Here is a 21,612-nt window from a genome sequence, read left to right as displayed (position 1 = left end):
ACCAGGCTCTGGTGCTGAGGGGAAAAAAACAAAAAATGTTTCATTTTTAAAGCCCTGACTGCACTCCCTCTTCCCGCAACGCTTGCCCTGCGGAGGGGGCATCCCAACGGCCCCGGGGCTGGGCAGGGGGTCGAGGAAGGGGGTGTCCGTGTGTCCCCTGCCCTGGGGTTGAGGAAGGGGGGTGTCCGTGTGCCCCGGGGCGGGGGGGGGGGGGGGGGGGTGAAGGAGGCCGAGCCCTGGGCCCGGGGCCTCCCCCCCACCCCGCCCGCTTCCCACAATGCCCCTGCCCGAAAACAAAGTTCCCACGTGACCGGCGGCGCGGGGAGCCCATCATGGCGTCTCCCAGCGGCTGCCGGCCCCAGCCCGGCGGGCAGGGCGGCGGGGCCGGGGCCGGGGCCGGGCCGGCGGCTCTGCGGGGCGCCGAGGAGGACGCCGAGGGTCTGTACGTGGCGGTGGAGCGGTGCCCGCTCTGCAACACCACCCGCCGCCGCCTCACCTGCGCCAAGTGCGTCCAGAGCGGCGACTTCGTCTTCTTCGACGGCCGCGACTCCGAGAGGTACCGGTGGCCCTGAGGGAACGGGGATGGCGGGGAGAAGGGGCACGGGGCTCCCTCTCCCTCCCCTGCCCCGCCTCGCCGTGCGCTGCGGCCGTTGGGCTGCCCCTCCCCCGCTGCCCTCAGGGCCGGGAGGAGGGGGCGGGTTTTGTTCGTGTGTCCCCCCCCCAGTCCCCGTTTTCCGCCGTCCAGCCGCCGCCCTGGGGCGGGGTCGGTAAACAGGGGCCGGGGGGGGGGTCTGGGGGTGGGGTGGGGGGATCGGTCCTGCCGCTGTCTCTGGGAGGGGCTGCCCCATACAGGCAGAGCAGGACCCACAACGTGTTAATAATAATAATAATAATAATAATTAATATATCTGACCAAACTTTCACTTAGTCAGGCGGAGCTGTCAGCAGGCGCACCGGTATGGATGTGGCCGACAGAAGCTGCAGGGAGTTCAGGGCAAAAAGAGAGCCGTGCGGTAGGATATTCAGCATGCACATCCATTTTCAGCAGCACGTGTTAAACCGGTAGTCGTCTAAATCGTTAAACAAAATCAGGAAGGTGTGCAAGAAAACAGCACCTATTTTTTATTTTCCTGCCTGTATAAATTCTCCTAATCACAGACCCTCTTTTAGAATTACAAAAAGTACTCCGCTCGAGTTAATCAGGCACCTTCCTGCGAAGCGTTGGCTCTACGGGAGGGCGCTGAGTGAGTGTGACGTCAATAAGCGAATATTCTCATTACGTGACTCAGACGCAGGTCACCTCTCCGGAGCTGTCATTCGCAGCGTGTCCACCCCAAGTTCTTTAAAAGTCTGCCCAGCACTGTCTCCAGAATAGCTCTGATTTCTGGCTGATGCCGTGTTCCTGGTCCTTCATTCGTAGCTTCGTTAGCAGCTGTTGAGAGTGATTTCTTGAACTCTTTTGGGAAGGCGGTAAGCAGCGTGTGGTGCGGTGTGGTCCTCGCACCAAAGGCCCTTCTCGTCCTTCTGCCAAACACCGGAACAGCCAAGGGGAGACGGTGTCTGTCCTCTGTCAGCGTCGGTGGGGGTGGGCACAGGGTGTCAGCCAGCATGAATCAGCTTGCAAAATTGCGACCTTAGTCTACCACTGGATAGGTTTTCTTTTCTTTTTTATTTTTGTTTTTTAACTTGAAAAACTGTGTCATAGAACCACAAGCTGTGTTTAGTCTTTCTAGAAGAGATGGAAAACTTGTGCTTGTGGGAGACTGCTCAGGGTTATCTGCAGCTTCCATTAAAAAAATGGATTTGGATTTTGGAACACAAACCAAGTTTTTTTTTTTCTCCTGCCTCTTTTGTAGCCTTAAGATTTTGGCTGAACATCAGGCTTAACGGTAGAAATTCAATTGTAGCCTTCGTTACAGTGGAACCGCTGTCATTCTGCCTTAACTAAGGCTTAAGAAGTTTCTCTACCCATCAGAAAAATGAAACCGTAGGGAAGCACCCTTAGCCAAAGTACCAGAGACAGCAGCTTGTTGGAAAAACAAACTTTTACCTTCCTCATATCTTCACACGTGAAACAAGATCAGCTTTTCTGTCTGACCGTTTTCACTGCATCCTCCTAAGACGCTTTAACTATCTATTCTTGCGTAGCTAGAAAATCTTTATATTTACACTGTGTTTCTTAAATGCAGGAATTAGTCTCCTTTTTAATTTTTTTTTTGTCTTTTTTTTTTTTTTTTTCCCCCTCCTCTACCTGGACATCATGGTTCTGTGGAAATCACTGTCGTTCTGTTCTCTAGAGCCTCCGTTCTGGAGGGGCCTCCTTATACACTCCATTTCCCCAGACTTTGTTTCTCCTGCTGCTCAAAACTTTCCCAAGCAGTAGCGCGAGTCTTTGAAAAGTCATATAAATGAGTTACAGGAACAACCTAACGTACGTGAACAGCACAGGGTGAATAACGTAAACGTGCTCGATTGCAGCAGGAACGCTCAGCGTAGGGACAAAGCCCCGTAAAGCTTGGGTTTCTTCTTCTTCTTTTGAAGATAATGGAATTACTTTTTTTTAAAAAAAAAAACAGTCCTTGAAATATTTTGTCTGTGTTCTATACTTAATACTCAGAATGCCTGATATCAGAGTGAGAGAGAAGTAGCCTGTCATGTCGGTGGTCGGGTTTTTTTTTTTGTTTCCTCTGTGTAAGCAGTGAATGGGTTTCTATGAATTTCTTGTGATGTGAGCAGAGAGAGGGAGTGACTTTTTAAACGCTGACCACGCACCATGGAAAGTCATGCAGGGCCTGGCTGGATTTCAGGTTGTGTTTACCATCATCATTACTTATTTGTTTGGTTTATGCCTTCTAGTAGCTGGGTTAATTTTAGATCAACCTTCTTGGCCGGTGCTGGAGGAGGCCGACAGGGTCACGACAAGGGCTTTTCCCTGTGACTCGATTGTAAGGGCGCTGCGAGAAATTCGGAATGTGGAAGTGTATGGGGCCACCTGGGGCTCCCGTTTGTCTTTTGGAAGTGTTACAGGTTGTTCTCTCTCTTGTGAAAAGTAACGAAAACGAGCATTACTCCTAGTATCCAGTGGTGGTTTATTTTTAGAAATTTTTTTTTGATTTTTTTTTTCCATATAAGCAGATAAATTATTTCATGTTCTGACAGTAAGAGTTGTTCCAGATTTCTTTTCATTGGACTATTTCGTACGCTGATTTTTATAAAAGCTGCAGTAAGATTTAAGTTGTTCATATGTCTGGCAAAAATCGCACCCTGTATCTGTGAGGGGGAGAGACTGAGGAGCTGTTAAGATTAATTATTGACGTACAGCTGCAATTAAGGATGAGTTGTCCGGAAGTCCTCCAGTAAAATAATCGCTGACGTTCTTCTTTTCATTAGTAATGTGTTGTACACTCAAAAGCTAGGCTGGCATCTTGATGCTGGTTTCAGCTCGGAGCCTCTTCTTGCTCCTGGGAGCGTACTCCAGCATTTCATAGGCGTAAATTCTCAGGGTGTATTTTACAGGCGTGCTGAATTGCTTTGCTTTATGTGTCTGCAGATGGCAAAAGCCAAAGACAATATCGCTGTGACGTCTAAGCCCGTCTGACTTCACGAAGCCGTGGTTTACCATTAGAAGCACTGACTTTTTGCAGCAAGGGAGGTTTATCGTAGGGAATAGGTACAGTCGCGGAGGCACCCATTGCTGCCTTCAGCTCCTTCAGCATTAATCCATTCCTGGAGACTGGGAACTCCTCCTTTCTGGTTGCTTCCCTCTAATTATGAGTGTGTGGAAATAAGCCAGGTAACCCTAGAAAATCTCAGCTTAATATGATAAGGCTTGAGGAAAGAGAAACATTTAATGAATAATTTGAGATGTTGAGTTCTCTGCTTCTCTCAGTTTACGTTTTGTGGGAGTTCCTGTAACAGTTCATCCAAAGTTTTGTTTCTTTGCCAAATGGAAAGACTGTAGATTAATATAGAGAAAAATTAGTTACGTGATGCAATGCAATTAAAATTAGGGCTGTATGAAGGAGTTGAAATGTTTGCTTAGGAGAAACCAGCTGAGTAAGTTTTTAGGGGCTGCTTGACATTGTTGCTGGACTGCATGGTGAGCTGTGACTTCCACAGGCTTTCACATGTATTTCTAACTTCCCTCCACAGGAAGAACTAAGTTTAGTCTCAGATTCTTGACGGATCACTCAACTTTTTGCGATGCAGTGGACGTGATTTGGGTAATTGCGTTTATTCGGACTCCGCGCCCGTTAGTCCAGCTTTGAAAACAAGACTTGCCAAACTACGCCAGCGCGTTCTCCCTGTGTGACTGCCGAGCGGTGTGTTTCTGGGCCAAGTTATTTTTGGTTGCAGCCAAAGGTCAGGGGTACAGTAGGTGCGCGTTGCTCTGTGGTAAACAGGAGTCTGGGACAGTGCACTTGCGTAATTGCCACGATGAGTGGTGGGACGAGGACACACGGGAAGAATGAATGCGCTGGGTTGAGCAGCCGAGCTCCAGTTGCACCACATTCCTCTGACTTACGCGTGGCCTCTGCCTTTTTACGCCAAGCACCCACGTTTGGTTTTAGTTTGTTTTGGAAGGAAAACAGGTATTTCTGCGTGACTATGGAGGCAGCAGCCAGTAATTTTGTTGTTGTTTTAATGCTGATGTCATCTGGAAGGGTGATTACACACTTTCTGAACACAAAGTTAGTCACCAAGCTTTCAGATTCCAGCACTTCAAGGGAAGAAAAGAAGCATTTTAAAGTTCTCCCTGAAAGCTAACCCACGGAGCTGGGCAGAGAGAGAGAGGCCCAAGATGCCATCCTGTCAAGGCTTACTGTATGATTTTTTTTCTAAATAAAGCTTAGGTATCTCTGAAATAAAGGACGCGATGGGTTGTACGTGCAGTATTAGATCTCTGTTAAGATGAGATTGTCAACTCCACGTGTTCCGGAGGGAAGTTAATGAATTGGTTTTCCATACATGGACTTTTGAGGTGTGGATTGGGACAGTGCTGTGACATGGGAAGCACAAAGGAAAACTGGAAATTGATACGCTGGCAGAAGACAAAGCACATTTGATGTTTTTTGTGTTGTCTAAATCTCTTGGCTGTCTCTTCTTTCCTCTTACGATTAGCTTTGTCACTTCGTGCTTCATTGTAATTTCTCAGTATGCATTGTTCATGCAGAACATGGCTACTGCATATTCAAAGGGTCAAAACACGGGATGATGAATCCTAAGTAATTCCCTCCTGACGAGTTCTCTGCAGTTCCCACGCCTCAGACATCCAGCGAAGCTGAACTCAAGGAGACCTTTGGGTCATGGACTTGTGATGGCCACAAGTACCTAGTAGAAATAAGTAGAAGGCAATGCAACTTATTGCTGTTAGTAGTACAGTGAAGACTTGGAGGTCATGTAAAAGTCTTGAGAGAGTGCTGTCCTATTTGGATCCATTGATGAATAAAATGTGAGACACTTCCACATTAGAAGGGATAAAATGCGGAGCGTGGTGCACAAAATCCTGCATTTTTCACTACCAGAGCAGACCCAGCTAATACCATCACAGACTGGAACAGCACAGTTCAGACTCACTACAGTATCTGAAATAGCACTCTTAATTTCTCCAGTGGCTAAAGGTTTTGTAGAGTACTCTGTGTTTTTCTTAATACACAAAATATTGATATTGCGAAGCTATACATCTTCTAGAAATAGCAAGTAATTTGCTTACAAGTTTGATAACTCAACAAGCTGATATTTCCTCAGCTTGGAAGTTCTATTACAATTCCTGTGAGACAGATGCTCTAGAATTCTGCAAGAGTTTTTTATACATTTAGCCATTACTTCCAGAAATTAAGACAGATACTTGAGGTTTAAAGATTCCCATAAGCTTCAGTCTTTATATATTTTTCAGACAATTTACAATGCCATATTGTGCTGAATATCAATAAAAACGTTTAATCTCTTCCAGGTTTTCAGACAAAAAAGAAAGGCTGATGCATCTTAAAACCAAACAGAGAGAATTCCAAAAAGAGTAAGTTGTAGTTATTAAATGAAAACAAATTATAGAAACTCTTAGAAAAATAAAACAGTCTCTCCAACACGCTGTTGCTGGAGACAGACATATCCAGAGAGTCATAAAACTTTCAATCGTGTTTTTCCTCCAGTGTTTTGAAGGCCATGGAAGGGAAAGAGATAACTGATCAGCTGGTGAGTTGTTCAAAATATCTCATTGTTTTTAAACTCTCTGAATTCCTAGATCTTGTAGTTTAAAGTTACAATTTACCTTGAGGGCATTGCGGTGCTTTCCCAAAAAGCCTGTTGTAAGCAAAACTGAAATTGGCTCTGCAAGCAGAGCGCTCAAAAGCGTCAATATTTTTCATTTCTTGCTAGATATTTGTTCAATAACTTATTACATTGATTGACTTTATACTAAGTATTTGGTTTGTTCGTGGCGTTCTTCTGTGCACAAAACTGCCCGAAATATTTGTTCGTCGGATCCAATTAAGAACATCCCGCTACTTTTGCATGAAAGCTGCTGGCTTTGTTGTTAATCATTACTCAGTGTGTTTGAAGTCGTTTGTGCCCTAGAGTTGCTGAATATTCTTTTTCAGAGATGGAAAATAATGTCTTGCAAGATGAGGATTGAGCAGCTGAAACAGACCATTTGCAAAGAAAACGATGAAATGACCAGACGTGAGTAATGCCTGTGCTTTTGTGACGTGGAAAACGCTGTGCCTGAGAGTGAAAAAATCAATTGGTGTGAATTTGAGCGTTGGTTTTTAAAAATGGTGAATTTCCGAACCGTCACTTCTTAAATCAACTCAAAGGCAAATCGGTGCGTGGATTTTAGCCTTTTTATGCTTGGGTTTTAATTAGCAAACAGTAGACATTATTCAGCTGGATGGAGATCGTTTTGCAGCAGCTTTAAAAGTGAATGTTTAGCAGCCTGTGACTTTGGCTCTGTCCCTAGAGACAGCTTTATGCAGTGTAGTGTTTCTGATCATTTCCTCTTGATAAAGAGGAGCAAACAGCTCTGCAGCTGCTACGAATTTCATGAAACTGATGAATTTTAACCCACACCTGTCTAGAAATCCTAAAATCCTCCTTGAGCAAGACTCACTGGAATATTTGCGTAGGCTGGTGCTTTGCTACCATTCAGCTTCGTCAGTTTTGCAACTCATTAAATATTTTACACGTTAGAGAGCTGTAGGGTCATTTTTCCGAAGGGAATATGCAGCACTCCTTACAGCCTACACGCAAAGGTAAGACAGGAGGCGTATCCAGAAGCGTATTGATTGAATCAGGAACATTTTTATGACTTGAAATTCCAGAGGAGCCGTACAGAGAGTGAAGCACAGGCTTCACTCAGTAGTTACAAAGGAATAGCACGAGCTTGCGGTGATAACATCAGAAAGGCTGACATGCGAAGTGATTTTCAATTAATGAGGAGGAATGATAGTAACGATAAGAAATGTGTAATAAGAAAAAGATGAAGGAGCGGGCAAGCCTGTGAGCTAACAGGAAAGACAGCAAATAACAGCGCAGAGAAGTCTGAAGCATTCAACGCCTTCTTTGCTTCGTCTTCTCACAAAGAAAATGTGATCAGCTGCTTAGCCAGATTAAATTTTACACCATGAGAGGACTGCAGGCTAAGGAAAGAAAGCAGCCAGCTAAATATTGTTTTGACTGTAAGGCCTTGAAAGCACGGCCTTACAAGATTCACCTTAGGGAACTTAAGGAACAAGCTGAAGTAGCCTGTGGAACACTTGAGAACACATGAGGGAGAGAGGATGTCCCAGGAAACAGTGAAAACAGCACCTTCTTTTGAAGGGTGAAGGAAGAACTGATGACACAGTGATTCTGTTATAAACTTCTGACCGCTTTGTAGGTAGCTAGAAGATAAGGAGATTAAAAATAGGCATCACTTTGTTAAGAACAGGCCGTATCAAATCAACCGCTTGTCTGAGGGTCAAGTGGTCCAGTGGAGAACGAAGCAGAAGGTAGAACGTACCTTGCTGTTGGGCACTACCCTAAACTGTCTCATGAGCAAGCAAAGACATCTGCTCTGGCTGTAATCACTGTAAGGTTGACACAAAAGGATAGAAAGGCTGCGTTCAAAGAGTGGCGATACTTGTCAAACCGAGGAGGTGAGACAGGAGGAGCTCAGCGGGAACCGGTTCCGTGCCCAGTTTTGTTCGGTATTTTCCATAATAGCTTGTGTGGTAGAATAGAAGGTGGAATGGAGGAAGCCAAGGTGGATGATGAGATGACTTCTGTGGAGAACAGGATCAAATTCAAAAATCATGCAGATAAATTGACAATATAATCTGAGAAGAACAAAGTCAAGTGCACAATGTTTAGGAAAGAGGAACATAAAAACCCAAAGTGGGGGACGGTGGTGAGATTGGACAGGAACGGATCTAGGCAATTGCAAATTAAATAAAAATATCAAATCTAATGCTGCTCCAGAAAGGCTCAGACGTTTTTCTGGGTTGTGCTAATAAAAGCATTGTATTTAAGGTAGAAGCAATTACCCTGCCATGCCCAGCATTGGTGTTGCCTCAGTGGAGGTCTGGCGTCCAATTTGAGCGATTTAAGAAAGATAGAAATCAACTGGAGAAAGTCTGGAAGAGAATATTAGGAATAAAATACACGGAATGGCTAGGAAAATTGATGTTTGGTTTTGTGCAGAGAAGACAAAGGTGAAGAAAAGCAGGTTTTCAGTAGGGAGAAGATTATTATGAAGGAGATGATAACTACTTGTTCTCTTCAGCCTGTGAGGAAAGGAGAGAAGACGAAGTCAATGTTCCTTTGAGGAACTTAGTCACCTTTTCTTAAAATGCAGCTCTGAAGTCGGCAAAATGTTAGGACTGACTGGGGAGTGGAGTTCCTCCACCTTCCTACTGTTCTGTGGAGCGCATTATCTGCAGCTTTTGGAACTTCTCTGACTCACAGTGGCCTTGATTAGATTTAAGCTATGAACTGGCCTAACTGTTGCCCAGCCAACCTGTTGTTAGCTCAGTTATCCCAAAACTGCTCTTGCAGGTAGACCCAAAATCGGCTCTGGCCGTGAGTAGCGCACAGATCAGGAACTCAACTTGGTTCACTCTTGGACCACGTTAGAAAACGTAAATAGCTTTCCTTCTCTTGGATATGGCATGGATATGGGTTATTTCTGAAATAAGAACAATTTCTAGAACATTGGGCTCCTGCTTTTGCAGTAGACTGGATACCTCAATAATTGGTGCTTCTTAAAATAAGGTTTTCAAATACGCGTGTTTGCCATCTGTCTGTGGAGAGCAGCTCAAGGAGACAATCTTGCAAATATCTGGCATAGCTCTCTGTTGTGCCTGCTCTTGCATTTATCCTGAAATACTCCTGGGGACAAATTTTAATCACCTCATAAACTGGGTCATTAAACCAGAGGTCCTATGCCAAAAAAAAAGGACAGTTGTTTCTGCACTGGGGCTGCTAAAGAGGAAACGTGTGTGCAGTGTTCTCCCCTGCTTCTCAAATAATCGCTGTTGGACCTGCAGAAAAGGGAGTTTGCTCTGTGAAAAAGTAGCCTTTGAAGTACAACACGACTGTGAAAATTGAACAGATGGACATTTTACTCCTCCTCTGTCTTTATGCAAAGGGAGTTTGGAAATGTGAACGCAAGCATTAATTGATTTTCTGCTGATGTTACAGGAATGCTTAAAGGAAACTGAATTACTAGCTGGCACATAAGGATTCTTGGTATCCCCCAGAGAAAAAAAAAAAACAATTTTTCTACAGTTCCTCTAACAGGAGGTCACTTATTTTATAAACCTGAGGATTGCTAGTTCTTACCTGCACAGGGGAACTATTCTCACCTTCTTTAATTTGGGACTCTGCATCTCCCACGTATCAGATCTTCCTACCAAACACATCGTGGATCGCAACGGATCAGTTAGACAACTAGAAATAATTCCTGCCATTCAGAGAAACCACACAGCGTTTCTGTGGGGGCAGGTGGCACACTGTGAGGGCTACCAGCACTTCTGGTCTCCCACCCTGCCAGACCAGGGACCGGCCAGAGGTCTGTGTAGTTCCAGCTTCGCAGGTGCAAACCAGGACTAACGGGAGGGTACCGTGTGCTGGCTGGGCACATGCCCATGGGTGGGAACTGGTCTTGGGTCCCATTCTTTGGATGTAGCCGTTAATTTTTGTGCTCCCCTCTTGGGAAGACCAACAGTCTGAATGTGATGTTTGAGGTAGCTGTAGCTCCTTAGAAGTTTTCTTGGTTTTAGTAGTATATCATGCAGCTCCTTTGAGGAGCAGATGCCACGGAGCGTTCTTACTGAAGCTCTGGTCTCATCTGTGCCTCACAACCAAAATGCATCAGTAAAAGGATGTCAGGGCTTGGTGCTTCCCTTCCATGCAAGGGACAGTTACCCCACTTCTTGGTTACAGGAAAACGATGCCTTGCTGTAGGAGAGCCTGACTAATACTGTTTCTTTTCAGCCATAAAAACAGAAAGTGAGTGAATAGGAGATGGGGGCTCTCATTCAAAGGAGAGAAGATTAAGATTTTTTTTTCAGACAGTATTTGGGGACTGTGTATAAGAAATATTTTCATATGCTTTTGAAAGACAGAGGTGCCTAACTCATTCTCTCTAGCAGCATGTGTTTGTGGAAGCATTGCTGCACTCAATTATTGCACAGGAGAATCACCAGATGCTCTTGAAAGATGATTTTCCAAGCCTCAGCGTGCCTGATGCGTGGAGTAAATTAAGAGAGTTGCAACGCTTCAGCACATAAGCACATTTCTCATTTTGTGACTGGAAAGGGACACAGTCAGTGTTCTCTTCTGGTAACAAGAAGTCTGCACCGTTGGGATCCAGGCGCTTGTAGGAGCGCTTACGTGAGTGCAAAGCCCAAATAACACACGCTTAATAGAAGCAGCGGTGCCAGAAACAGTGAATGAAGATGCTATCTGCAATTTTGGCTGCAAGCAATGCGTGTCTTTCTGGCCAGCACCATGCAGACATGTACAGTCAAGCTATTTCTGTCATGATGATTACCTCTGAAGTTTAATTAAACTGCAAAATCTTGGCTTTTCTGCTCCAAGTGCAAAAACGGCTGAATAAAAGATAGGGAAAGATTAATCCCAATTTCAGTCTCTTTGGAGATCTTCAGAAAAGATTTTAAAGTTGTACCACGTAGCAACTGGAAAACCTTCACAGTGAAGCAGTTTTCTGGTTTAAGCTGCCATAGATCTTGTTTTCTGTAAATATTAATAACGCTTTTCTCAAGCTTACTCAAAGTACCTCACAGCTCCTTTTCCAAGGCTAACATCTGCTGCCGTTTTCACAGACACGGAGGGGCTTCTGAGAATTAAGGAGGAGAACCAGAAGCACTATCGCAGGGCTCAGCGACATCAGGAGAAGAAGGAGAAGATCCAGAGGCATAACCGCAAGCTGGGAGACTTGGTAGAGAAAAAAACCTACGACTTGAAAACCCAGTACGAGCATCTGGCAAATCTTCGTCGGACGCATATCCTGGAGCTAACGTCCGTCATATTTCCCATTGAAGAAGTGAAGACAAGCATGAGGTACAAAAGGTTTATCCTTTTGGACTAGCTTTGCTTAGCTTTAAACGCCCAGAAGTGAGTCACGTAAGTCTGAGCTAGACGCTCTGGCCGCCTTAGTGTCTGCGGGGAGGAGGAGGTGTTTCCCCAAGGCAAGGCATCTGACCCAAAGAAGGAGGTCCAGGATAGAAGAATCTGGAGGTTTCTCTCTCTCCCTACTGAGAGATCTGAGCTATGTGTCCAGTGTTAAACTTTCTTAAAATAGATAAGTTTTAAAATCCCAGAACAAAGGGAAGTCGTTTTGGGAATAAGGAGTTTTGCAGGAGTGTTCTACAAGCACGTTGTTCTCTGTGAAATCTGGCTAAGTGCCTGCCAAGTACATGGCTGATTTTATTTTTAAAACTTCTTTAAAAACACTCTGTTCCTCTTTGGGCGCTACAGAGATCCTGCAGACATGTCTTCGGAGAGTGACAATGCTATGACCTCCAGCACTGTGAGCAAGCTCGCGGAAGCCAGGAGAACCACGTATCTCTCTGGGAGATGGGTGTGTGATGATCATAACGGGGACACCAGCATCAGTATCACAGGGCCTTGGATAACCCTTCCCAATAACGGAGACTATTCGGCGTATTACAACTGGGTGGAAGAGAAGAAGACTACACAAGGACCAGGTAAGGAGCAAGGTCTGATTAGGCATCTGGGATACTCCAGAAACCATGGAACTTGCAGCCTTGGATGCTGACAGAAGGCGCTGAGGAGCAGTAGCCTGGTCCGTTTGTTCTCACCCAGGCAAACCTGAATCAGAAATAAATACCAGTGTAGGGATTAGCCCACTGAAATCATCTTTTGCAGGAAACGCTCGCTGGGACACAGCGCAGTGTAATACAGAGATGAAGTTTAATTATTCACAGTTTTGACATGGTTCACATGCCGTCATTTTAACGGGAATTCCAAGAATTACTATTTTCTACCAACTTCTGACAGATTTCACTGTAAACGATTGCTGCATTCAGGCGGTTCTCAGTGCTTACAAATGACATTTTCCAGAGAAGGCTTCAGTAACACATTCACACACCTACTGAGGCCTCGTTTAAAATGAGGCTTTCACGATGTTTTTATTTCTTTCAGATACGGAACATAATAACCCTGCGTATACCATCAGCGCTGCCTTGTGCTATGCAACTCAGCTCGTTAACACTTTGTCTCTCATACTTGATGTAAATCTTCCCAAGAAGCTCTGCAACAGGCAAGTAAACGCGTGCCCCGGAGGAGGTGAATTGACGGCCAGGTTTGGTTTTGTGAACAAAGTCAGTACTTGGAACAGCTTTTATGGTAACGGTTGATGGCTCATGGATTTTTGTGCTGTTTAATTGGGGGTGGAGGGCTAGTAGGATTTTAGACCACAGTTAGTAGTTCCTCCTTCCTTTTTTACCTCCTGAGAGCGTAGACCAACCGTCGTAGTTGAAAATAAGAACTTTCTAATTGAGTATTCGGCATCCTCAAATTAGAAATGAAATATGACAGTCCACAAATAGCACTTCTCATTTTATGAGACCCTACTGTGCTTTACGAAATCCCAGCCCGAGTCACCAACTCTTAGTCATCTCAAATAGCTCCACCACATTAAGTGCTGCAGAACAAGGGGCATGACAGCACTGTAATTCTCTTCTTGGGGTAAAACACCAACGGGGAATGTACCTGGCTGCCAGGCGTATGGTGTAAACCCCGTTTGTGATGAAATGCAGTTAGATATTTAATATCTCTGCCGAGCAGATGGGATCTGTGCAAAAGAAGTGCTGGGGGAGCTGTAGACCTGGTCAGTCTTCCAGGGGGCTCAGTTATGCTGCTGAGTTGTGTAGGGCCTCTGCAGTTTTCATATACTATTACTTGGTGGGTGCTCAGTCTTTGCAGAGGGAAAGGATTGGGAACAGGAAATGATGCAAGATTTAAAAGGAGAGCTGAAATAGCTTGGCTGCAGTGGATCTTTGAGTTTCAGACAGTTTACATCACCTGTCCTACTGGAACCGGTGAGATTAGGGCAAGCAGTGCGTATTGATGAAATGCTAACAGTTTTACAAGGTGAAAAATCAATCTGAGCTCTCTAAAACTGGCTGTACAGTCTAAACAAGTGTTTGCTGCAAGGATGTTTACTCCAGGATTTGTCAGGAAGCCAGGGTGCAGAATGCCGATGTCTCCACTAGGTGTATTTTCACAGCATTTTGCTTTCTGTGTCTATATGTGTGGTGTTTCAACAGCGAGTTCTGTGGAGAGAATCTCAGCAAGCACAGGTTCACGCGGGCAGTGAAGAAGCTGAATGCGAATATCCTTCACCTTTGCTTCTCTCAGGTAGGGGGAATGCACGTTTGGCTTCTTCCGAGAGCTTTTAAAATATCAACTGTGCCTGCAGGTTTCCTCCGGTCTGATCATGTCTTTTTCTTACCTTCCCCATGGTAGCACGTAAATTTAGATCTGTTGCACCCTCTGCATACGCTCAGGAACCTTATGTACCTGGTCAGCCCAGACACCGAGAACTTGGGCAGGTAAGAAAAGCAGTATCTCAACTCGCCTGTGAGTGAATCCCTTTTGAAGTTGTGCGTTTGTCTTGTTACTCATGAGGGAAATTCTCCTTTTCTGCTGGACTTAGAGTCCTCAGCACATCGGAAAGCAGGGTAGTTACAGGGAGGAGATAGGAGAGGAAATAGGAGTAGGAAATCAGGTTTCAGAGATGTGTGTATGCTGTGCTTTTGCGCGTGGCAGGTTCAGCTGGAGGCTTCGTAGCTGATCGTGAACTTGTTTCCCCTACGCCCAGAAGCAGGAACTCTTCCCTCCAGGGGACAGCAGCACGTAGTGGCAGGCGGTCTCACTGTGCTCCAAATGTGACCCTATCCACATCTTGCCAACAGGTAAATAGCGAAGAGCATCCAGCAATATAAACCCTAAAATGAATACTAGGTAGAGCTTTCCCAAAATACTTCCAGTCAACACCCTAGACCAAAGTCAACACTTCAAATAATATTAATTTCTATGTAAATGAAGATTAAAGACAGCTTTTCTGTTAACTTAGTACATGATGAAAAGAACATCAGTTCCTGTGGGCTGCACGTACCAGGTTTAATAATCTTTTTTTTTTTTTTTAATACAACTTAAATAGAAGAAAGCCAACAACATTGATTTCCTGTTGGGATAATCCAGTCACAAGTCACTTGTGCCCAAGACAGTCTGCAAATTCTTGTTTAATCTGACTACTGCTTTATTCCCCCTTAAACACAGTAATGTTCTGAAATCTACTTTTCCACTTTGTTCTTGTGTACAAATCTATTTTTATTTCAAAACCTGCAGTGCCACTAAGAGGAACTGCTTAGCTGATGTTCTTTGGGTACATCCCTACTGATTCAGCCCAAAGATCCAGCTAGCCAAATCTTTATAACATAGCTCAGTTTGGGAAAAATGCTGCGTGTGCTGCTGCTTGCCTGAGAACAAGGAGAGTGCAGGAAATACCCAGAGAATGAAGAACCGTGTCCTGGAAAACAGCTGCTGTAAAAGGTCCAGGTGCCACAGTGGCTCTCTCTTCACCGCTGGAAGCACGGAGTCTGAGCTAGGTGGACACGAGGAGCATGCACTTAACACCGAGATTAATTACCCGCAAGAATGACGGAGGGGATTCACTCTGTCCTTATATCATCCTGTCAAGGCTGGATGAGTTTCTGGAATGGATGCTTTCATCAGGCAGAAGTTCCTGGGCTCAGGACAGGGGGAAGGGGTGGAACGTAATGGCTTTGTTACAGAGGAGGTCACTGGAGATGATCTAATCGTCCCTTCTGGCTCTAACCCTGATGACTCTCTTCTTAGGTTGCCTTGTTAAGCAGAGTGCTTTGCCAGAAGGCAGCGCTCCCATTCCTTTCTGGGTTATGAAAGAGGAGTGTTTACCTCCTCTTCAATTTCTCAGCTCTCTGCAAAGTTTGCAACAACCAGCTCTCTTTATTTTCCGTTAGATATCGCGGCCTATAGTTGCCCAGTAGTCTCCTTTATGTTACTGTTTTCCGATACGTGGAATTTTACCAAGCTTTAATTGTTTGCATCAAAATTTTCCATGCTAAATCGCTGCTTCAGGCTCCTTCTCCCACTGGAGCTGGAGAAACGCTCTTACCCCTGTTCAGTTCTTGCTCCTGTTCCGCTGAGCAGCTTTGTGCTTTGGAGTGAACTTTGGCCGGGACGCTGCTTGCTGGGGAGAATCCACCTTTCGCCGCCTGTGAAAACCTCACGCGCTCTGAGCGTGGGACGCAGGCCTCTGAAACTGCTCCCTTTGACCCAGTAAAGACGTTTCGTATTTTGGCTGCCCGTACTCCAGTCCAAAAGCAGCGGGACGGGGCGGGATGTAATTGCTTCTCACACCAGGCAGCAGGGAACTTGGAGTCACGGCGCAGGTGGGATTTTGGGTGGGACCTCTGGGCAGCCTGGTCCGCTGTTTGAGCAGCCTTACAGTAAGAAAGATCTTGAGATGGTGCCCAAGGTGAAGTGCTGCTCTGGGAAGTCTCTGCCAGCGAGCTGTGCCAGCTGGGTTGTGTCAGTTGTAAACTGCGCCCTTCCCCTTCCCCAGAGCTGCAGCCGCCCTGGCCTGGCCGGGGCTGGTGGTAAAAATAAAAGCTGTCCCACATCAAGCCGAGACTTCCAGCAGTGGAGCTGTGAGTTATTATCAGCAGCGTATTATCTTTTCGGTGTGCGTGTTTCACCGTCCGCTGCCAAAGCAGAACAGCTCTTCCGCCGTTCCTGCTCCGTGGATCGGAACCCGGCTGTCGCTTCCTTGGCCGACTGTTTTCGTTTCGCTATTGTTGTAACACAATTATCTCTGTAGCCAGCGAGTTTTTCTCTGCCAACTGATAAACACAGAGGTGTTTTAATTTCTCCGCTGTACGTGTGACAGAGCAGGGTGCTTTGGCGTGCCTAGGACTCGTAGCAGCGAAGCGACAGTCCTTCTCCTGCACGGTACCAAACGAGCTGACGGCATCGTGTCCGTGTTCGCAGGTCTGGGCCTTTCGAAATCAGTGCCGATCTCGAAGACTCCATGGAGTTTGTGGATCCCAGCGCCACCGGTGAAACGGACGACAGCGGAGACGAGCGCGTCAGCGATGAAGAGACAGACCTAGGGACGGACTGGGAGAATCTGCCGAGCCCCAGGTTCTGCGATATTCCCTCTCAGCAGGTGGAGATGCTGCAGAGCCAGAGCACGCAGGTGTCTCAGCCCATTGCCAGCAGCAGCGCCGGGGGAATGATCTCGTCGGCTGCTGCCTCGGTCACCTCGTGGTTGAAGGGGTACACTGGACATCGCTAACGAGCCTGGGAAAAGGATCATAGGATTTGTGGAAGGAATCCCTCCCCAACAATGCTGTAGTAAACCTTACATATTCAGTTAAGTAGTGCCTGGAACAAAGAAAAGGTCAGACTTTCATTTTGTAAACCAGAAAAACCTTTTTATTTACCCAAGATGACTGTGACGGTATCATTTTGTAAATTAGCTAGCTACGTACTTCTGACGGATTCTGTGACGGCACTTTGTGTCTTGGTTCTGTCTGCGTTGTTGAGTAGCGAAGAAAAAGGACCCGGCAGCCTCCAGCTCTACTTCCTAAAGAAGAAACAGGTTTTGGAGTGTTCGGATCGCGATGAGAACAGAGACGAGGGCTGCTCAGTGGGCAGTCTGGACAGCGGTGCAAATGCAGTTCACATTTTCTTAACACCTGACAGGGTTTTCATTTGTGTGTGTTTTAAATCTGTCTTGCATAATGCAAAAATACGTCTTTCTAAATTTTTTCATTCAGGACATGAAAATTATGCATTTTTAACATGTTTTCTAATCTCTGTTGCCATATTTTTAATACAAAGAATCAGCATGGACGGGAATTCGCGCAGCAAATTGCTCTTATTTTAATTTGGTTGCGAATCTTTACCCAGTTTTGCTGTAGAAAACTGGCTTGTTTCATGCTGTTTCCTCCGCTTGGTAGTCTGGAAGTTTTGTGTTGTGCTGTCCGAAGCACACGGGCTCTTTACTCTTAATACCACACACCAAAGAAACACTGGACGTTCTCCCAGCTAGACCCACATTTGACGCCGATACGGGATCGCGTTGTTGCAATAATATTCATCAGTCACGCCACCACATTGCCAGGTTTTAACGTTAGGAAAACCTCATTTCCCGCTGGTTTAATGAAGTCACACGGTCTCCGCGCTACATGCGTTTTAAACCCTGTGCTGTTTTATGGTTATGGCGGGGTTTTCTTTTCTTGTTTACCGAATGCCAAGAAGTTGATTTCATTTTGCTGCAGAAATGCTCCCCGCGCGGCCGGCTCGCTTGTAAAACCACAGGAGGCGCGATACTGACGGATGCGTTTGGTAACAGCGAGCTCCTCCGCTTCCTCTGCCGTGCGCTGTGTCGCACTGAAAGATGGGTTTGCTCGGCGAGGCTTCCGCCGTATGGTTTACATTTTAAATAATTGGGACGTTGTACTTCTCCACGGGGTAAGCTAAAGGGAAAGCATCCTCCCATCCCTCCAGGAGGGAAGATTTCTGCCACGCTCCCCTGTGGTGATGCAGAGACAGGGCGAGGCCGCAGGGAGCGATGCACGAGCCGCGTCCCTGCCATCGGGCAGCGCCCTCCGTGTTTGAAGTCCCAGCTCCGGGACTGGCGTACCTGGCCGCCTCGCGGAGCGTTTGGTGGTGGTTTTGCTCTGTTCCTCCCCAGGCCAGCCAGCGCTGCCTCCTGTCTCCACCGAGAGGTGGGTGGAAAAGTGGTTTTGGGACTGATGTCTGTGTACCCCAGCGAGCTCTTCGCCGGGGTACTGCCTGAGTATCGCGTCTCCCCGCCCTCAGCCCTTCTCCTGCAGCAGCTTTTTCTCTTTGGCCTTGGGGATGGGCATCTGTTGTCGATAGTTTAATTTTTCTTTTTTTTTTTTTTTTAAAACCAAAGACCCTTAACTCCGCACTAACAGCACACACGTTGTTAGCTGAAGACGCCCTCGCTCCTACCGTTCTTTGGGTCTAAACCCAACGGCTGGGTTCGTTTTAAGAGAACAGCCCAGACTCCCCTCGACTACTGCAGCCTGAACGGGGACGGTGCCCGCCGGCCCCCCAGCAGCGAGCGCTGCCCGGGCCGGGAGGGTTTGCTGGCTGCTCAGTTCACAGCACTTTACTCGCTTGCAGCTACCGCATCCTTCGCGATTCTGAGCAACTGGCACTACCAGTACCGCATACTGGGCTCTTCGCGGCGCACAGCCCCCTCTGGTTCCCCAATTATTTTGCACTGGCCCCCACCATATAAATATCTTCCCTTCCTTTTTATTTTGGTTTTTAATACGCGTTTCAGTCACTCTTTCATCGCTGCCTTTGTGCTACTTTGACCCCCTAAAGGCCAGGCCATTATTCTGCTTTGTACACTGGAGGGGGGGAACTCACAAAAACCTTTTTAAGCCATAGACCTCATGTTTTCCAAATAATTTATTTGCAACCATGTCATATTCTGGAATTGCACAACGGCAGAGTGCTAAACTGCAGCGGGATCGATCTGTTCACGGAATGTTTTAGTAACAGAGTACAGACTGGGCTTTGGGTTTGGTTTTGTTTTTTTTTTTTTTTTTAAGTGTTTTGCACATGTGTAGCTAGGGAAGAATTGTGTGTGTCCAAACCTTTGAGTGCAATTGCCAGGATTAGTTTTCCAGGTTGTTTTGGGAGCGGGGGAGGGAGGGCAGGAATCTCTGTCATGAGAGATGTTTGATGGCCAGCTGCGCGTTTGCAGAACGCTTTGCGTAGCGTTGGACGCGGGAATTTCGGTTCAGGCAGTGACTGCTGGCCGTGACCAGCGACCTGGGGTGGCCGATTTCGAGAGCCCAGCCTTGGAAGGGTCTCAGGTGGGACACCAAGGGTTGCTCGTCACTCAAAAAAACTCGCGGCCTCTCTCTGCAACTTCCGAACTAGATGTAACTGAACACAAATGTTTTTGTTTTGTTTTTTTTTTTTCTAAATTTTATTGTATTATTGCAATAAATCTTTAACAGTAATTTTTTAAAGTGGTATATTTAGAATTGTGGTTTGTTTTTAACCGTGCTGGGGAAGTACACAGGAATTTCCAGCCTTCAGAGCATCACAGGGACCAGACCTGTTACAGTGCAACGATACAGCGGTGGATTGAGCCGTAAAAAAAATACTCTTACAGAAAATAACTGCATCTCCATCCGAGCAGGTAAAGGAGCCCGTAAAACACGCGCACACGCCCCCTGTGCGTACGTGTAAACTGATAAACCTCCTGTAAGCCTGGCTTTGAACTGCTCCTCTGCTGGGTGCCGTTTGTTTCTGCAGGCGGTGAGCCCGAACGACTCCTGCACGCAAGGGAGGACGCTCCTCTCTACACGGCCGCGTCAGACGGACGCGAGCATCTGAGGTAACTATTGCAGCGCGCTGTTGTGTGTCTGAGCAACAGCGGCAGGGCTGTGTTTGGCAGCAAGAGGCAGGCTTTTGCCCACGGGACCTGGCAGGCCGTGGTTTACTGACTGCTGAATGATGGAGGAGAAGCAACCCATCCCGCTTGGTTGTTTTTTTTTTTTTCTGTGGCAGCTACGTGAGGGGGAGGACCGACGCCCTGTAAGTCCTGTCTGCTGCGCTCTCAAGAGTGGGAGCACGGAGCTGGGGCAGTTGCCTGGCTCCAAGCTCAGCTCGTGCCTCCAGCCTGTGCTTAGGTCCCTTCTCCTTAAGCAGTGCCATCAGCAGGAGGTTTCATCCTCTGCCAGTGCTGGTTTACGGCAGGAGAGCAGCCTGGTACTGCCCTGAGCACCATCCCTGCTCCAGGGTTGCCCGGACCAGCCAGACACAGGCTGGGGAGGAGAAACAGCCCAGGGTGAAGCTTCAGCACCGTTCCCAGCTTGCACGAAGTGGGATTCAAGACAGAAGTCGGATCTATCACTGCATTTTTCTGCAGGTGTGAAATGTTTCTGGGGGCTGGCACGCGGGCAGACACAAGGGATAAACCATTGCAGAGCCTCGCTACAGGGAGCTGAGACGCAGCCACCGGGAAAAGCCGCTGCAGAAAGGGGCAGGATGGAGCAAGAGCCCAACCACAAGCCTCAGCCACAGGTGGCTTTTTCAGAAGTGCCCATGCCAGAAGACCCCCCGAGCCTGATGAAAACGGGAAGCTTAGGAACAATGGCAATGTTATTACAATTTCTTCACTGGCATATCTGGAACTTTCCTCTTGGAAAATAGAAAAAAAAAAAGATCATCAGACCTTGGGTTCTCCCTGAACTGGCCCTTAAAAAAACAAGAATCTGCATTTCACTGCTTTATGGGGGAAGGAAAAAAAAAAAAAAAGCTTGCAGGCAGCTCGGCATGGCGACATTCAGAACCCACTTCTCGATGCAAACGTTTGTTTTGTAAAACAATTTTTAACAGCAATACGGTGCAACAGGAGAAGTTCCGGCAAACAGCGCAGTGAGTGATGTATAAAACAGCCCACGTTCCTCGGCCAGCTCAGGCGAGGGCATGGATGGGGTAAACAGCAAATTGTCCTCTGAATTTAACCGCTGCAAGGAACAAAATAGCCCGATGGGATCATTTTATTCTCATTTTTTCCCCTGTTCAACAAAGGTGACCAAAATCTCACACCCTGTTCCAAAAAAAAAATGACCTCACCAGCCCCTTATCTAGCTACAGAATATTTTCCTCTGCTGCTTCTATTTCAGCCTTGCAGGGACTTTCCTCGCTGCTGTCAGCCGGCGCGGGTTATCTCAAGTTTTCCACAGCCTTGGGTGGGGGGCAGGAAAGCTGCTTCTTCCCCCTCTTCCTTAATTGAAATTAAGCTGAAGGCTTTTGATGCTGATGGCTTTGGCAAGACAACTCCTTCCAGAAAGTTGTTTTGCTGCTCGTCCCAGCGCGGCAGAGCAGAGCTTGGGAGAAGCCTGCGCCCTGTTTGAGAATGAAGTCACGAATTCACGAGGGATCCTGCTTTTCCTCTCCCTCTTCGCAGCCGATTACGAGACAACCGCACCCTCCGTTCAGCTTTCTAATTTCATTCCTCCTGCTTGTCATCATGTCTGCTGC

At 46.7% G+C, this 21,612-nt stretch overlaps 1 protein-coding gene across 4 annotated transcripts; it reads left to right on the top strand.

The window, feature by feature from the left end:
* Positions 1-293: 293 nt before the first annotated feature.
* Positions 294-19,595, top strand: ATG14 (autophagy related 14). 4 transcript variants are annotated; one of them, XM_086749133.1, is made up of 11 exons: positions 425-556; positions 4,153-4,223; positions 5,954-6,016; positions 6,150-6,192; positions 6,597-6,678; positions 11,322-11,559; positions 11,977-12,206; positions 12,664-12,781; positions 13,791-13,881; positions 13,990-14,075; positions 16,558-19,595. In XM_086749133.1, exons 3-11 carry the CDS (start codon positions 5,979-5,981, stop codon positions 16,862-16,864), a joined length of 1,233 nt encoding a protein of 410 aa, XP_086605259.1. In that variant the 5' UTR covers positions 425-556; positions 4,153-4,223; positions 5,954-5,978; the 3' UTR covers positions 16,865-19,595. The 4 variants fall into 4 exon arrangements, with proteins under 4 accessions (XP_086605260.1, XP_086605259.1, XP_086605258.1 ...); XM_086749134.1 differs by lacking the exon at positions 4,153-4,223 and having other exon boundaries at positions 294-556; XM_086749132.1 differs by lacking the exon at positions 425-556 and having other exon boundaries at positions 1,126-4,223.
* The last annotated feature ends 2,017 nt before the right edge of the window (positions 19,596-21,612 follow it).

Source organism: Chlamydotis macqueenii, chromosome 5 (genome assembly GCF_036417535.1).
Source record: "Chlamydotis macqueenii isolate bChlMac1 chromosome 5, bChlMac1.mat, whole genome shotgun sequence".
Taxonomy (NCBI): Eukaryota; Metazoa; Chordata; class Aves; order Otidiformes; family Otididae; genus Chlamydotis; species Chlamydotis macqueenii.
This window is presented reverse-complemented; position numbering and strand designations above follow the sequence as displayed.

What these genes read in the sequence shown, in the direction of transcription:
- ATG14 (XM_086749134.1), top strand. Translation starts at nt 333, where the DNA reads ATGGCGTCTCCCAGCGGCTGCCGGCCCCAGCCCGGCGGGCAGGGCGGC. An exon ending in CCCAAGAAGCTCTGCAACAG is followed by an intron (nt 12,782 to 13,790) that starts GCAAGTAAACGC and finishes GTGTTTCAACAG; the next exon opens with CGAGTTCTGTGGAGAGAATC. An exon ending in TTCACCTTTGCTTCTCTCAG is followed by an intron (nt 13,882 to 13,989) that starts GTAGGGGGAATG and finishes TCCCCATGGTAG; the next exon opens with CACGTAAATTTAGATCTGTT.